This window comes from Alexandromys fortis, unplaced genomic scaffold (assembly GCF_014885135.2).
Source record: "Alexandromys fortis isolate MF-2015 unplaced genomic scaffold, M_Fortis_MF-2015_v1.1 scaffold_204, whole genome shotgun sequence".
NCBI classification, from domain to species: Eukaryota; Metazoa; Chordata; class Mammalia; order Rodentia; family Cricetidae; genus Alexandromys; species Alexandromys fortis.
The window spans coordinates 1,784,628-1,801,860 of NW_026068116.1; the positions used below are offsets into that span (position 1 = coordinate 1,784,628).

The window sequence follows — 17,233 nt, forward strand, 5'->3', positions numbered from 1 at the left end:
TTAGTCCCACCCATCACCTAACATTCAAAAAAAAAAAAAACAAACTTAACAGCTCATTACACTCCAGGACATGTACATACAATAAGGCCTTTGTCCTTCAAAGAAAAACATAATTTTCAACAGAGTCAGCTTCCAGAAGCCAAGGGAACTGACATCCAAAAGCTAATATAAACACCAAGGCCTGTGTCAAGATTTCAAAGTTAGCGTCACTGATGAAGCTGGAGGTGACTGGGCTTCGAGGCCAGTCACTGGACTGGGGGCATTTTCCCTGTGACTTTTCGGAGTGGAAGAAACTCCCTGGCCTGCAGCTGCTGCCTTGTCGGCAACCACTCCGCTCCTGACAGGCAGACTATTCCTGCAGGAGGGATCACTCCTTTCATCACAGCGCAGACGCTGCCTGCGACTCCATTTGCTTGGGGGCAGAGGGGAGATGTGTTGTTCTAATGATTATTTAGGATGTTGTTAATAGAGGAGAGTGACCTTTTGTGACAAGCTTTCTGGGAGAGTCATGTTTTGGAACGTGGAGTTCCATTCTGGGGAGAGCCATCCCAAGTGTTAACCTAAACTATAAACAGGAAACTCCAGCCCGACTCCCACTCGAGCCTCAAGGTCGTGGACCTCTCCATGACGCTATAGGACAGTCGGAAAGATCATGACAAGTTCTTAGACTTCAGAACCTCATCCCTTAAGGCAGGAATTTATCCCAGTTCTGCATACAGGCAACACACACCGTGGAGGGAAGAAAGGGGGTCTCTCAGATGGGGAACAAGGCCAACACAGCATGCGCGTTCTGGGTCCACGGGTTCAAATTCAGTAGAGTTCATCTGATCTGTGCTCTGTGTAGAACAAAACTCTATGCTACTGGGGTACACAGTCAACTGGACCAATTCGAACTCCGTCCAAGGCCTGCTCAGTGCTGGACTTTACTTTCTGCCTCCTTCCTGCCTCTTCTAGATGCAGTGGCAAATACCACCAGAGGACAACTGGGTCTCACTGAACACACCATAATTATTAGCTGTGTGAACCTAGATGCAGATTGAGCAAGTGAGTGCTTCAGAATGAGAAACCAAACAAACCGCCAATATGCTGGGACTTCCTGTCTGTATACAAAAAGGACAAAAGTTCCTTCCCTCAAGACCCATAGTCCACCCTGAGCAACTTCAGAGGGAAGGCATTTCCCAGGCATTGACATCAATTGCACTAGCAGCCCAAGGACCCCAGACTGTGGTTCTACACACTCCCATCATCCAGATCAGGTGTAGGGACTTTATATGTTTTAGCTCACACTCTGCTGTGAAGGAAGACGAGGTTGTCAAGATACAGAAATATTCCACAACTTACCTAAAGCCACACAAGCATTGAGGACTAGACTTTTGAACTATACTGTGATTCCTAAGGCATGTACTTAAAAAGAATTCAACCCAAAACCTGGTTTATGGCATAATACAGTTGACTCTCCACATCCATGGGGTATAAGTAGTCGAGATATAATTTAAAGCATACAGGTGTAAGATGGTATCTTAAAGTTGTCTTGATTTGCATTTCCCTGATCGCTAAGAAAGTTGAGTATGACCTTAAGTGTCTTTTGGCCATTTGAACTTCTTCTGTTGAGAATTCTCTGTTCAGCTCAATGCCCCATTTTATAATTGGGTTGATTAGCCTTTTACGGTCTAGTTTCTTGAGTTCTTTATATATTTTGGAGATCAGACCTTTGTCAGTTGCGGGGTTGGTGAAGATCTTCTCCCAGTCAGTGGGTTGACTTTTTGTCTTAGTGACAGTGTCCTTTGCTTTACAGAAGCTTCTCAGTCTCAGGAGGTCCCATTTATTCAATGAGGCCCTTAATGTCTGTGCTGCTGAGAACTCAAGAACAATGGCAATGGGTTTTTGATCCAACTGCACGTACTGGCTTTGTGGGAGCCTAGGTAGTTTGGATGCTCACATTACTAGACCTGGATGGACGTGGGTGGTCCTTGGACTTCCCACAGGGCAGGGAACCCTGACTGCTCTTTGGGCTGACGAGGGAGGGGGACTTTATTGGGCGAGGGGGAGGGAAATAGGAGGCAGTGGCAGGGAAGAGACAGAAATCTTTAATAAATAAATAAATGTAAAAAAAACCATACAGGAGGCTGTGCATAGGCAAACACTCTCCAACTTTATGTAAGGGACATAAGCATCCGGGACACCGTGGAGACATCACTTTAAAAAAAAAATCTTTGCCTTTAGTAAGAATCCCTTAACCCTGGTGACAAAGGCCTTTCACAGACACCGTCTTATTTAGCTACTCATCCCCTCGGTGGATACCCACTGCCACCAACTGAAATGAGACCCATGCAGCCTCAGTGACTCGCCCAGGACCCACACAAAGGTTCAGAGAGATGACAAGTGACAGATAACGATCAGCTGACCCGGGTAAAACTTGAGCCCACACCCTCCAGCACAAAACCACCCTCCAATGCTGTCTATCAAGGGCAAAACTGGGCATTGAAATTTTTGTGAGAAAAGAACGTATTTTTTACTTGAAGATTTAGATTTTAAGATATAAAACCATACCATAATATTTTTAAAGCACCATTAACAGTTTAATAGAGCAAACTTGAATGTTTCTAATAGTAAGTTTTAATATTACCCAGACTCTTTTACAGTGTTGTTCTTATGCCTAAGAAAAGAACTATGCCTCCGTGTGGCCTGATCCATTCTGCATTTAGCCATGAAAACATTCCAAAACCATGCGCAGAAGGTATATTACCTCTGCCCATGAAATGAGGCTTGTTTTGGTACCTTTGAAATTTTCCTGTGGTATTTGTGTATTCACTTTTGATGAGATCTTTTAAAATCAAAGTTGGAAAATGTTGTGATCTTTGCATTAATTTTTCAAAAGCCTTGTGGCAATCTTAGCTTTGGATGATTGACAGCAGGGTTCCAAGCCAACCCCATGTGTGATCAATTCAACCTCATAAGCAAATGCGCTGCAGTCCTCAGGCAGGTGAGGCCCATCCCTGGCTGCAGACCATCCAGGGTGATGGTGACAAGCTTCCTGCTTTGCGATTTTCCTTACATTGTCAGTGTGATTTTCTTCAGCATCCCAAGACCCTGGTCACTGTCTTCCCAAACCCTTTCGCTTTGTCCCCTGCCTCCACCTTCTCTTCCTGCCACCATAACTATAATCTATTGCACTGGGGTCCCCTTACATATTTTTCTGTCAAGATTGAACCTCCTGGTTAACATTGCAGACTCAGGTTTTTAAAATCGCCATTCAAAGCCCAAGTATATATCCCTAATGTTTATCCCTCCCCAGATCACAATGCACGTTTTAAGAGCCTGCAGGGCATTTTCAAAATGCTTCTTTCCAGTAGACTTGCCAGTGTGTTAGCACACCAATGAAACCAGGTTGATGGCTCAGTGGTTAGGAGTACTTGCTACTCTTCCAGTGGACCAGAGTTCAATTCCCAGCACACACATGATGGCTCACATCTGGCTGCTATTTCAGCTTCAAGAGATTCAGCACTTCCAGCCTCTCATGATACCTGTGTTTGTGCCTATAGCTATGGTAAACCATTTGCCCAGTGAGCGACGCCGTGACGTAGAGAACTGTGTCTCTGTAAGTGGAAGGAGAGGCTGGCGCTCCAAAAAGGGTCTTCTGAGAGCAAACCATGTCTCCTCCTAGCCGCAGTGCCTGTGTGACAGTGACAGCCTCCAAGTCATCTACCCTGCACAGCACTCCCTTGGCTGCCTTATTCTCCAAACACTGACTTACTGCCTTCGTTCCATGCCCACTACACACCGAGCTGCAGGATGCTCGCCACCACCTGACCACACCACAGGTCTGCAGTCTGCTTTCCAAACTCCGACCTCTCCACTCTAAACATCTGCCCACAAGAACTCCTACAGGCATTTAAATAGCACATCGTATTGTTTCATATGGCTTGCAAGAATGTTAAACGGCCCCTTCTGACCCCAATCACACGCAAGGGACTTTTTCCTTATTATAACGTTCAAGGGCTCCCAAGCTGGTTCCTTTAGAGCTCTTACCTCCCGTTCCACCAGAGCCACAGGAACCTTGGACTAGCTCCCCACACAAACCAATCACACTCGCCTCTCTCCTGCAATGCTTTGCTTAGACTGTGTTACCAGCCCCTGTCTCTACCAAGCTCTCACCACTGTGACGCAATTTTGCCTCTAACCTAAGTGAGTTGGAGTCTGTCGTGAAGTTTTTTCTGTCATACTTGTAAACCTTTTTCTATTTTGTTGTTTCCTCTTTATGTTTTTATTGTTTTCTGTTTATGATTTTATTGTACCAGGTACTGAACTTAGAACCCATCCTAGGCATGCACTCTAACACTGACCTATAGACTCCAAACCCTTAAAAAATTGTTTTTCAATTTGAAGATCTCCTGTCACTAACTCATCCATGTTAACTTATGATCCTCCTGCCTCAACCTTCCAAGTAGTTGAAATCATAGGCCTAGCAGAACAGGCCCAGCTGATAAACCCTTCTTATGCATCTCTGTTTCTGCCCACCAGGCTGTGGATTAAAATCTGTCCCATTGGGCTTGGTCTCCTTAAGGCCTCTCCAAGCAGCACAGTGACTTAAATAAACATGGATCAGGCTGGAAACTAATGAGACAAAATGGAAGCAGAGAGAGGTATAGGATGAAGGAAAAAGGCACCGTGTGACTGAATTTATAGCCTGCTCCTCCTAACGCCTTAAGCAATGTTCCATAAAATTAGAACTAGGAATCAACAGGTCTCCAAACACACGCCCAGGTCACTTGATGATCTGCGCTAAGTCCATTGAGTACACCTGGTCCCCAAACACAAGCGGCTACCACCCCAGCTTGTTTTCATGGCAAAGGCTTCGGTCTACCACACGCCACACAGAGTGCCACAAAGACGGTGGGAAACGCTGAGACCCTCTACTTAACCAACGGATGTTTATTAACTGGTTTTATTTTTCCTGGCCCCTGGCTGCCTGACTCCCTGCTGTCTTGTGTTCTCCCAGCCTCACGCAGTGTAGTATGAGGCCCACACTGTCCTCAACGTCATTCTCTTGACTTAAAGCATGGGCTACTATTGATGCCCAAGGTGAAGGCAGGGCTGCGTCAGAGGGGACTGGGAGAGGGGAGCAGCAAAGGCTGGGGCACTGAGGTCTGGAGCTGGGTCGAGACTGCCACAAAGCGGGCCAGGAAAATCCCCATGATGCCAGACCACTAGGCAGTTTTTCCAGAAGTACGGGGCACCACAGCTCAACCCTATCTCTGCCAATGAAAGTACAAGTGGAGGGGACCCCACAGGCATGGAGACGTAAATGCCCTACAAGAAAGGAGGCCCCACTCCCGTGGAAAGTTTTTCTTGATATTTAATAGAGAGCAAGGGGGAAACTCACAAAAGGGCCCACAGAACACTGGACCAATAAGGAGCAGCCATGACCAGCCAGCTCAAGTAGGAGGGACATAAACCTCCCTAAGCTTTACTGATGTAATGGAGTTGATTCACAGAGAAGGGTGGATATGATCACTCCTGGGTCTCTTCTGCATCAACTATTTTTTTTTTTGTATTCTGTTATGACAAACCTCTATAGACTACTTCATCTAAGGAAATAATAATTTAAAGGATAACACCAACATAGTAATAGCAGCAAAAAAAAATCATCTCAGGGGACGTCCTTCCATCTAAGTCCTAAGCTAAACAGACATTCTCTCTTCCACAGCACTGAATTCTCATGGCAACCCCACAGGCTAGACACTGACATCCATCCCACTTTCCACGTAAGGAAACCAGCTTAGAGAGGAAACAGGGCCAGCTGCCTTTGCCACCCTTCAGATGGTAAACAAGGCTTCTGGAATTCCTAAACTAAACCCCTTCCCCAAAACGATAGGATGCCAACCAAAAGCTGCATCTGTCCTTGAAAGGGTCTCCAAATCCAAGACCGGTTTGTGCTACCAGCTCAAAATCCATTCTGTGAGCCACCATGTGGGTGCTGGGAATTGAACTCAGGACCCCTGGAAGTCAGCTAAGCCATCTCTCCAGCCCTCAAAATTCCATTCTGAATCCTCCCACAAAGAGCCCTGAGCTGATTGGGTGGAGTTGTTGCCCTGAAAGCTTCCAGAGGTGACCAACCCGCAGAAGCAGACTGCTAAAGTTGACAGTAAATTGGCTTCACAGCCCAGTTCTGCCTTCAGAGCCTGTGTGGCCCCAGATTTGCTCTGCTCCTCTGGGACTAGAGACCTGTGAAGGAGGAACTGTCTCAGAGCAGGCATTTGTGAATTTGCCAGCACAACTGTCTAAGTAACCTTTCCTCAAAAATCTTCAAAGCAGTCAGCCAAGATTGCCTAAAAACAACCACATAAATATAAACAAATAAATTGGATCACTTCTGATATGATATGAACCATTTTTGAAAAAGAAATGACACAGATCTACATGTACACATTGCAGGCCCCATGTCCTGGTCTCAAGTTACGGTATCGCCGAGCGCATGCGCACACACATGCGTGCTGCAGCTAAGGGCCTAATACGAGTTCTGATGATCTCTGCCATGGTTCAGGCAATAAGAATATGAACTATGGAAAACCTGAGGATTTTGTAGCGCTGAAAGCCCAAAGGCAGAGGCAGTTGAGACACGGAGATGCTGGAGCTGCTCCTTGGGCGATAGAGGATTTTGGTGATTACGAAAGTGGAAGAGGAGCGGACAAGGTCGGCTCTGTTAAGCTGTTCAGTCAGCTCCAAGATAGGTGGGGCCTGCTTCTTGTAACAGGGAATTCACATGGCTTTTTATGAGCGAGGGCCCATTTCTGCATTGCACCTCTGGATTTAAAAGAGGAAATTTCAACCTCAGGAATAATGTTTTTTGCTGAACAAAATGTACGCCAAACTAAGCTCTGACTTATGGTTTTCAGTGTCGCAGACTCCAAAGTTATCTCAGGTTTCTAGTCCTGGGCGGAACTCACTGGCTCCCACCACTTCCTCGGCGGCAGTGGGGTGGGCAAAGACCCAGAAGCATGGACACCCCTCCTCCTGCACTCGGTGGGTTTGGAGATGGCCGTGGAGCAGAGAGCTGCAGCAGGGTCATGTATCCGAGTGTGACTGTCCCCCGACAGCAGGACTTTGGGACAGGCACCCATGTGTTGTCCTGGGCATTATTAGAAAATTAACTCTCGCAGGGGAGGATGGGGATCATGGAAACGACATGGAAACAGTGTGAGGCTCACCCGTCCCATTAAAGATCACAAGGTGCGAAAGCCCTGCTTTGTTTTTAACTGAGCAAGGAAGCACGCGCCCTTTCTCTAGGGTACACTGCCTGCCTGGATCCCCGGGGCCCAGACCTGGGTCCCGCGTCTCACAGCACCCACCCATTTGTGAAAGAGATTCCGCTGCCACCTAACAAACAGCTTATTCCTGGACCACTAGCAGTTCTGGCAGGATGCTCTGGCCTCTGCAACTGATAAATCGGGGTGAACTTGTTCGCTTCTGCAATGTCCTCGTCCCCAGAGTGTCCACAGAAATGAAGTGTTCATTCTATCTCTGAGCTACTCTGAACCTTAAAAATTCAATCAGACTGTGTAGATTCTCTGGAGCTTTTCAGGCTCTGACACTGTAATTACACTCAGGACGCTGGGCCACGGACTTCCCCCAACTGTACCTTCCTCCATCTTTTTTTAAGCATACATTGAAGGTTAGCTTTGTTTTCATACATGTTATGAAACAAGATATGAGCTTACACCCAGCCTTAACTACTTTATTCCAAAATAGCTGGACCAACCCAAACTAAATATTCCTACGTCTCTAATCCAAAATTGAGTTAAACTATCACATATCTTCCAATATTCATACGCAAGCCTCACTCAGGACTAGGACTCCCTGCAGGTCAGCTGAAATCGGAAAGAGATTTTTTTTTCCTCTCACGCGGTGTGACTAACAACTGCTCACTGAGCTCCGGATGGCTCAAAAGAACAAAACAACATCATTCAAGGAAGGCCTGGCGGAAAAGAAATTTCGACAGGCCCTCTCCTTCCTCCAGCTTCTCATTCGTTAGCTTAACAACTAGCCCATTTCTCCTAGTTATGCGTGTGTGCTCCAGAGACAGACAGCCATGACCCTGCGTGTCAGCTCGGTAATTTTGATAAATAAAATACTGAATCCTGTGCAGATAAAATATGACCTTCACGAGCTTCTTAATTTCATAAAGCTCAGCCTCCTCGTCTTCAAAACGAGCAGAATCCTCTCAAAAGATTTTTATGGGGTTCAAGTTAAATAATGCAAGCTGCTTCACAAACTGTCTGGCAAATAAATAAGGTTTTGGAAATGTTGCTTGAACATACTGCCAGTTTACTAAATATATCTCTTTTCCAACCTAAGTTCAAAAATACCAAGCAGCCTCCTGACCATGCAGCAAGAAATCTATGGGTGTAGCAGATCCCCTGTAAACTCACAAGAGTGGACACAGAGAGACATGCTCACCACCTACTCTTCCTAAGTCATCACGGATGCATGAGAAGCAATAACACTGAGAACGTGGGCTCATCCTTCTACATCCCTGCCAAGGTCATGGTCAGCTATCACTGGGCAGCTATCACAGCAGCTAAGGAAGGCATTTGAAGGAATAATGGGTGAGACCTACTGCCAGGAGCATAAGGAAAAAACTGAGACTTGTCCTCTATAGATGCCTCTCCATGTTCTTTCTGCTGTTCAGAACTTGGCTGATACTTTTTTTTTTTTTTTTTTTTTTTGTTTTTCGAGACAGGGTTTCTCTGTGGTTTTGGAGTCTCTCCTGGAACTAGCTCTTGTAGACCAGGCTGGTCTCGAACTCACAGAGATCTGCCTGCCTCTGCCTCCCGAGTGCTGGGATTAAAGGTGTGCGCCACCACCGCCCGGCTGGCTGATACTTTTATAAAGCACGAAGCAAATAACTCTGGTATCAATTTTCATATTACTAAGTCTCCACATTGAAAGAAAGGCACTGTCTATCATGGGGAGAGAACTACTAGGAAAGAAAAATGCCTTGTGGGGGATGTTTCATTATATTATGTGATGATAATAGTTTGCAAAATTCAAAATGTGTATTTAGGCTTCACAAATTGTAATATCACCAAAAAGAAAGGTAATAGGTTCACATGGAGAGTTCTCGACATATTTAAATATTACTTAGAATAATCTCTTGTAAAATGTTGAGAAGAAAATTAAAATCATTTATTCACACTCTACAAATAAATGAAAAGGGAAGACTATATTCACCTGCCACATTTGTAAATCTATAGCTAAGTCATAGTCTAACCTTGGAACTTATTTTCAGGGTGTTCTTTAGTAAAGATGGTGAACACGGCAGCTCATGAATACAGAAGAGCCCCTTTCATTAGGCTGCAATTCTCATTGGCTCAGCCAATGAAAAGCGTGTTTACTTGTTTCTGTTGATCTCTTCAGTCTAGAGCCTGATATTCATTTGACGCAAGCACAAACTCATTCATCATCTCTAAACATTGACCTCGTCTCTTGTCACAAAGAGTCTGGGTCCTCCGGACATCATGGCGTGGCTTTTGTCTGAAGAGAGTTGGTTACTTTCTAATTTCCTACTGCTGATTGGGATAACAAGCTAGCATCCGGGCATCACTGAAGGAATCTGCTCTTAAATGCCTTAAGGTATTCCCAACAGGGGTTGAAGATGTGTAGTTTTAACTGAGTTTTACCAAAAGTGAATGGCATGTAAAACACTCTTCAGTGAAAACGTTATCCTCTGTAGATCTATATGTGTCTCAGAAAGTCTTTTCAGTGTAGCTCAATCACCTCCAAGTGGCTGTTTATCAGAATTATCAGGAGCCTAAGCTAAAATAACTTGAAACAAATGATCCGTTTGAATCTACTAGCCACTGCCAGTACCAACTAAGCAGTTGACAGCCAAGTGTCACTCCTGATTAAGAATAGGTCCTTCTTCCTGACCTGTGCTTCCAAGTCAGAAAAGAAGCCTGTATACCAGCCAGAGCTTCCGTCACAGCAGGCAAAGAAAAGCAAGAGATCAATACAAGATTACACCTTGTCTTGGGCCTGTCCTTTGTGGCAGTCATCTCTCTCCCTTCTCCCATATTTTAACCTTGACCACTGTACCGAAATGCTATCTCAGCAATCCCCTGCTGAGCTCAATGGATAGAACCAGTGCAGAAAGTTGAGGGGTACTGACATCTATGACTTCTAATGTGGCAGGCATTCCAAACTGTAGCTTTCCTGAAACAATGTTATACAAAGTCCACCTTGACTTGTACTTATACAACAGCAATGTCCAAGATAAGAATTCTCAGCCTGCTGAGGCAGAAATTGCCAAAATAAAATATATATATATGAAATTTAACTAGATTCGATGCACAAGTGATGTGCAATTTGGTAATGATCAAAACCAGTGTGAAGACAGTCACTCTGTCATGTTTAGCAGATGTACTTGCCGGAGACCGCAGTTAAGTTCTCTTTCCCTGACCTGTACACTTACCAAGCACACACACATAATGCAAGGGTTGTCTGTGATGAATGGGATCTGGAGGACCTCCCCTTCATTTTCACATTTTGCAACAGACCCTGAAATGAAGATGAAAGTGTTTTTAAATTTAAATCTTGGTTAGTGGAATTATTGCAAAAATCTTACCTTTTATGCTAGTCATCTGAAATGTATAATGTTTTAAGTAATCAAGCTCACCACAAACAAATTTTGTCAAATCTATTTTAAATAATTCTTATGGTTTTCTTTGAGTCACTACAGTATATAGATAGGTTTTCTGATTTCGGCTGGTCTGGGCACATATTTAATAACGCTAGTGCTTTGGAAGGCATTTCAGCCACACACAGACTCACACCAAACTGGTCATTAGGGAAGATCTTAAATTTGAATGGCATTCAGGACCGTGTCAAAGAGCGGGCCTTTCAGGTGAATCTGCCTGCTGTTGCGGGTTGAAATCAGTTTCTGAACTGTAATCTCTTTTCTCTTAGAAATATTCTGTTTTCTGCACCAGGTGTCAGTAAAGCATGTCCTTCAAAATAGCAGCTGGGGTCTTCACCTGCCTGAAAATATGTAATTATTATATCTTGCTATTAGTAACCTTTCAAAATAAGATCATTTCTTTAAGTTCAAGGTCTGGAAAAGCATGTTTTAAAAACGCTGCCTAGCACAGTGGATTTATTGGAATCCTGTGGAGTGAGAAAAGAGGATGTGCGGGAAACGGCGCTGTCTTTTCCTTCGTTGCATAGGAGGGGTTAAGATTAAAACAAGGATTGAGAAAAAGATTCAACGTAAGTAAATCAAGGAATTTCCTAACTTCAAATAGCGGAGTGCCGATAACCACCCAGTCGAAGATAGCATCCACTCAGCTCCCACATCTCTCTACCTCAACACAGCCTTCCCACCCTTTTTCTCCAGGCTTCTCCGCATCCCCCATCACCCGGGAGGGCCAAGCAAGGTGGGTGCCCTCCACCCTCCCATCCCGGGCCAGTCAGTGCCGCTACTCTCAAGAACCACCCCAGCGTCCGGGAGGACTGGTCCCTCCCGCCCCCACCCCCTACCTGTCAGGAAGGAGGAAGCCAGAGACATGGGGACCCCGGAGCAATTGAGCAGCAGCAAGACGCAGCAGGTAATCCCAGGCGAGCGTCGGCAAGGACGCTCCGCCAGAGCCCTGACGCCGGAGAACCAGAGCATCGTCACCTGGAGGGAATCCCGGGCGACTGCAGGTCCCGCGTCGCAGCCTCTGCTAGGCGGCCGCCGCTCGCAGTCAAAAGGGCTGTGGGCCGGCGTGCCGGGAGACAGTCGGCGGAGGGAGGCGGGCGCCCGGAGCGGCGGGGGAGGAGTGGGGGCGCCCCGGGAGGAGGGGTCCTGCGGCCAGCCTCGGCCAATGCGGCGGCTTTTTTCTAAGGGAGTTGCTCACAGCGGGTTAGCAGTCAGCCCCTCCGCGCCAGAGCAGGGCTGGGAGGAGGGGTGTCGGAGCGGCGGGAGCTGGGGATCGGCGGTGGCGCTGCCGAGTGCGCTCGTCGCTCTGGAGCCGGGCAGGCTTCTCGCTCTCGCACGCGCAACTCCGGTCCGGTCCCCGGACTCTATGTCCAGCCCTCACGCCTGCTCGGTGCGGGAGACAAGGGCGCACCGGGCACTGTGCGGAACCCGCGGGTCGCACGAGAGACCAGGATCCTGGCTCAGGAGAGACAGTCACTCCTGCGAATGCTGTGCCAGGCGGTTTAGCCCTCCCTGCAGCCCAGCCGGCCACCGGCCCCGGGGAGCTGCCGGAGCCGGGAAGGCGCGTCTCCAGCGCCCGGCGCACCGCCTCCTCCCGCGCAAAGGAGCCGCCCCCAGCCGGGATGCCACCACCCGCTCACGCCCGGAGCAGAAGACCCGGCGCCTCCCGCTGTCCCAGCTTCGGAAGGAGCCACGGACCGGGTGCAGGAGGGTCCCCTCAACTTTTCACACCCCCTTGTCTCCCTCAGGGGAAAGCAGGGCACTCAGGAAGCTAAGGGGACGGAGGGAACGAGTGGCCTTGGAGATCAGGCTCCGTGATTAAGCCACTGCGGGCCTGATACTAGAGAGGACAGAAGTTGAAGCTGCAAGGAAGGTCGGCTAATACACGCACCGCGGCCAGCGCCTTTCTCCCTTAAAATGAAGATCCGTGGTTCAGACTCCGCCCTTCCCAGCCATAGCTGCCTAGGACAGGGAGTTGCATTAGACTAATCATTCATTCACTCGCGGGCCAGGGAGGGACCACCGCCGCTAATCTCTGCCTGGGCCGCCTCCGTGGCGGCCTCCCAGCTGGGCGTGCGGTGGCAACCACTACCCTGCAGCGCTTCTCGCCTGTTCGGCCCTGGTGTCCCTCTTTGATCCCCTCACCCCGCCAACCGGCCCCCGCTGAGTCCCAGCCTGTGGCCAAGCAGTGGCTGGCTCTACTCAAAAAGGGTGCTAATCTAGAAACAATAATTTTTATAACTACGTTATGAAGGCGCCAGGTAAAGATGGAGAGCGCTTGGCACTTGTTGGGGCCAATGGTCATTCGTCTTTGGCGCCTACTATGAGCACACGTTCCCCACCCGAAGAACATCCAGCAGGTGCCCACCCGCATGCTAGTTCCTGCAGCACCTCGTGAATCCAAACAATAATCACTGACAAGCCAGAGAAGTCAAGCATTTCCTCCGTCTCAGACCAGAGGTTTCGGCAATGTGTGTAGCTGTCGTGAGAATTCCTTTGAGAATAAGTCAGTTCTCTGACACACTCCTCTAGCTTCACCGCCACCCTTACCTGCCCCACCCCCACCCCCGGCTGCTCATTTGTTTTCATTTTGCAGTGATTTGGAGGCTTCTTTTAATGAGTGCGTAGTGGCCAACTTCCCAACCCAGCGAGGACCACATCCCTGTGACTTGAGACAAGTGGGAGAAAGGAAGGCTGTCATTAGCCTAGCATGCTCCATTTCCCTCTCAAAACAGATTTTGTGTAAAATTTAAATTAAAAGGGACAAGAGCGGTGTGGTTACTTGTTTTCCCCCAAACAACACCGCAGCTAGATGCCTTGAAAGTCCAAGTGTTGAATGTTTCACTGTTTTTCCTGAGGCTACAGAGAGGTTAAGTTGGAAACACACACACACACACACACACACACACACACACACACACGAGAGAGAGAGAGAGAGAGAGAGAGAGAGAGAGAGAGAGAGAGAGAGAGAGAGAGAGAGAGGTGTGTTTTTCCCCCCATGGGAATTAGAAAATAAAAACTAGAAGTTTAAAAAAAAAGGCTATGGCCCCTGAAAGGTGCTCAGCAGGGACCACTGTCTCTGCTATCTAAAGTTAATCTCCCTAGATGGAGTCTCTAGATAAATTTATTCGTTGTGACTCAGTTAAGGAAAAATGAATGATGGGGATCCTAGGAGACCTGTTATTGCCCCCAGATGTGTCTAGATTTGGTGACGAGTACACTACAAAATTAAAAGACATCTGAAGAACACGCCTGTGTCACTCTGATATACCTTCCCTGACACTAACCTAGCTAGCGCCTCAGTGTGCATGACTAATCTTAGGAGGGAATCTGGATGTGTGTGGCGTTTCTATCATGGGTGGCCAGACCTTCCCCTTAGGGACAAACCGGAAACTCACCTGGAAAACCCTTCACCACCCTGGACCAAGATGAACAGAAGCCTTGGAAAACCAGTTTGTCTTGTGTTCCACCTCACCATGGCCTCTGCTTCCAAAAGGACAGACTATCTCAGAAAGGTTCAGCAGAGCTTTCCCCACACAGCCATTGACTTTGTCATTCCTGAGTAGCACAGTCTATCCTTTGCCAACTGGTCCCTATCTAAGTCGAGAGCATGGCACTTTCCACTACAGTTGCTCTGCCTTCTTAGATTATGAGTCACAGGAATTACAGGAAAAGGCTATGGGATATTTCAGATATGATGCGAATTAAAGTTACAGATTTGGCACAATGGAACCCAACTGGACCCAGAAATACAGTTATACAACACCATAAGAAACAGGCCATGCTTGAGGTCCAATGTAACAGTGAATTTATTCTTGGGTCACTAGACTACAGTGTTAAGGAACTGTCCTGTCCTTCCAGATGAATTATTGGACTTCTTGGTTATCACCTTTCAGAATGGCTGGGGCCCAGTGAAGCCATGAGCTGTCCTATAGATTATAGCAGTAGGATATCCTGTCATCCCCAAATGTCAGAGACTTTGAAATTACTTTCGTTTAAAGGTGGAGGCAGTGGGGACTATAACAAGAGCATCGTTAAAACTTAACTACTCAATCGTTAGCCTCATCCTTTTGCCCAGAATCTTTTGTCCCATCTCTTGTAACCCTAAGGACCACACCCATCACAGCAAAGCTCTGAGATAAAACTGCTAATACCAAGACTTTTTTAAAACACCAGAGGTCCTGAAATAACAAAGCCACTGTTTTATATGTTTAGTTTTTCAGTTTAAACCAATACTGTAACAAATACTATTCCTTCACCAACTGGCCCTGACCCATCCCAACCCCACCTCTACCCACCTCTGCCTCCAGGAAAACGGAGCCTCATTAAAATAACGTGGAAAGATGTGCCGGGACACATAGTGTCTGCACACAAAGTTCCGGGACACATAGTGTGTGCACACATAGTGCCAGAACACATAGTGTCTGCACACAAAGTTCCGGGACACATAGTGTGTGCACACATAGTGCCAGAACACATAGTGTCTGCACACATAGTGCCGGGACACATAGTGTGTGCACACATAGTGCCAGGACACATAGTGCCGGGACACATAGTTCCAGCACACAAAAGTGCCTCTGAGCTAAATCAGTGAGCTTAAAGGTCACGCATTTACCAACTTGACAAACAAAATAAAGTTAGTGTTATTAGAAGACTTGTAAACTTTTTGAAGCCCCTAAAATCCTTCCATGTATGGACACATTGTCAGGGACTTGCTTTGAGAAAGGCTCTCCTACTCAACTTTCTACCTGGAAGCTACTTTGTAACTGACTCCATTTTTATTGACACCAAAAACGATAGCTCCATCTTGAGGAAGTAAGGAATTGACAAGAGACTGAGAAACCATCCAGGGTATCAGGCTACCTAGCTAATAGCTTGTTTCTGCTGCTCTAGGCTTCACTAACTACATTCCGTAAGTCTGATTTGTGTTAAGCATAAACAGAGGAGAGAAAAGTGTTATCCTTTCAAAGTTATTAGCCACTGTTGGCTGTAGGCCTAGAGATAATCAACCCAACACTACCTGCCGGAATGTACGCCACCACATTGCTGCTCGATGTTGTAAGCTGAGGCCGACCCTCCTGACCATCTTTCAATTGCAGCTCTGCCCTTCTTCCTCAACATAGAATTCATCATTTGTGCAGTGCCTCTGAGCTATGAACAATAAAGATCACGTTTTTCAGTCTTTCTTATGGTCATCCTAATCATCTGAAATCATACCGCTCCAGTGATTAGCCTCTAAGCAACGAGACAGCAATATAAAGTGTCATTAAAGGAAAGGCGTGTTCATCCGTCTTTCCTTCCTCCTTGTTGATGGCTGGACTACATGCATGATAAGTGCGGCAGGTAGTGTTGGGTTTTCTATCGTGAGAGGAAAAGCCTAGGGGACATAGCAGGGGCAAGAAGGATGATTGCACTTGATGCCATCAAGTGGAATCCAAGCTTGGCCTCTGCTTCCTGAGTGAGGGAAAACAAATGCTCGTCTTGTTCTGTTACTTGTTAGTTGGTCTGGAACTTTCTCCCAATTCTGTTTTGGGCTGCAACATGAATGAAACATGAGGCATTATGCTAAGGGAAAGAAACCAATTTCACAATAACCGAAACTGTTTGACACAATAACATATACTGTTTGGCCCCACTCACGAGGTACCTGTAAGAGCAAAATCATAGAACTGGACACAGAATGGAGGCTTCAGGGCCTGTGGCAGGAAGGGACAGGGAACTATTAATGGGTGTGGAATTCTAGCTTGCAGGGCTGGAAAGATGGCTCAGTGGTCAAGAGCACTGGCAGTTCTTCCAGAGAACCTGGTTCAATTTCCAGCACCTACCTGGTAGCTCACACCCATCTATCACTCAAGTTCCAGGATAGTCAATGTTCTCTTCTGATTTCCCTGGACACAAGGCATGTTCAAGGTGTACATACAGACAGAAAGGGAAACCCTTCAGATACAATAAATAAATAAAGAATTCTAAAGTAACTTTGCAACACGAAAGGCATTTGGGCCTGGGAAGATGGCTGAATGGGCAAAGGCCACGAGGACCTGGGTTTGCATCCTCAGCATCCACGTTAAGAACAAGGTGTGGCAGCTCTCATCCATAACCAGCTCTGGAGCAGTTGACCAGGCAGTTCCTGGAGACTTGCTGACAAGCAATCCAGGTAAAATGAGAAGACCCAGGATCAGCAGGAGACCTTGTCTCAAAAAAATAAGGAGACAGTGATAGAAGATACTTGATATCAGCCTCTGACCTCTGCATGTACCTACAAGGCATGTATACTTACATACATACTGGAAACAGACATGTGTGTATAAACATATATGAAAAAGAGTTGTAGAGATTGGTCCCACAACCACAGCAATGTAATGCTTGACATACTTAACACTATTATTAGCATGAATATGGACATGCCCCATGTGCATTTTATCATGAATTTAGAATTTTTAAACCTTTTAATAAAAAGATTTACATAATATTTTCATTGTTATCAAATTAACATCATCATTAGCCAAAAAAGTAGAGATAGAAAACACCAAGGAAAGT

General features: G+C 46.6%; 1 protein-coding gene across 2 annotated transcripts in view; it reads right to left on the reverse strand.

The window, feature by feature from the left end:
- Bmper (BMP binding endothelial regulator) overlaps positions 1-11,815 on the reverse strand; it is a 260,359-nt gene extending 248,544 nt beyond the window's left edge. For both annotated transcript variants that reach the window (XM_050124920.1, XM_050124919.1), the window contains exons 1-2: positions 11,536-11,815; positions 10,472-10,557 (exon numbers count right to left, since the gene is read on the reverse strand). In XM_050124920.1, coding sequence (XP_049980877.1) covers positions 10,472-10,557; positions 11,536-11,668 — 219 coding nt within the window. In that variant the 5' untranslated portion in view covers positions 11,669-11,815. The remainder of the gene's footprint in view (positions 1-10,471; positions 10,558-11,535) is intronic.
- Positions 11,816-17,233: the final 5,418 nt, after the last annotated feature.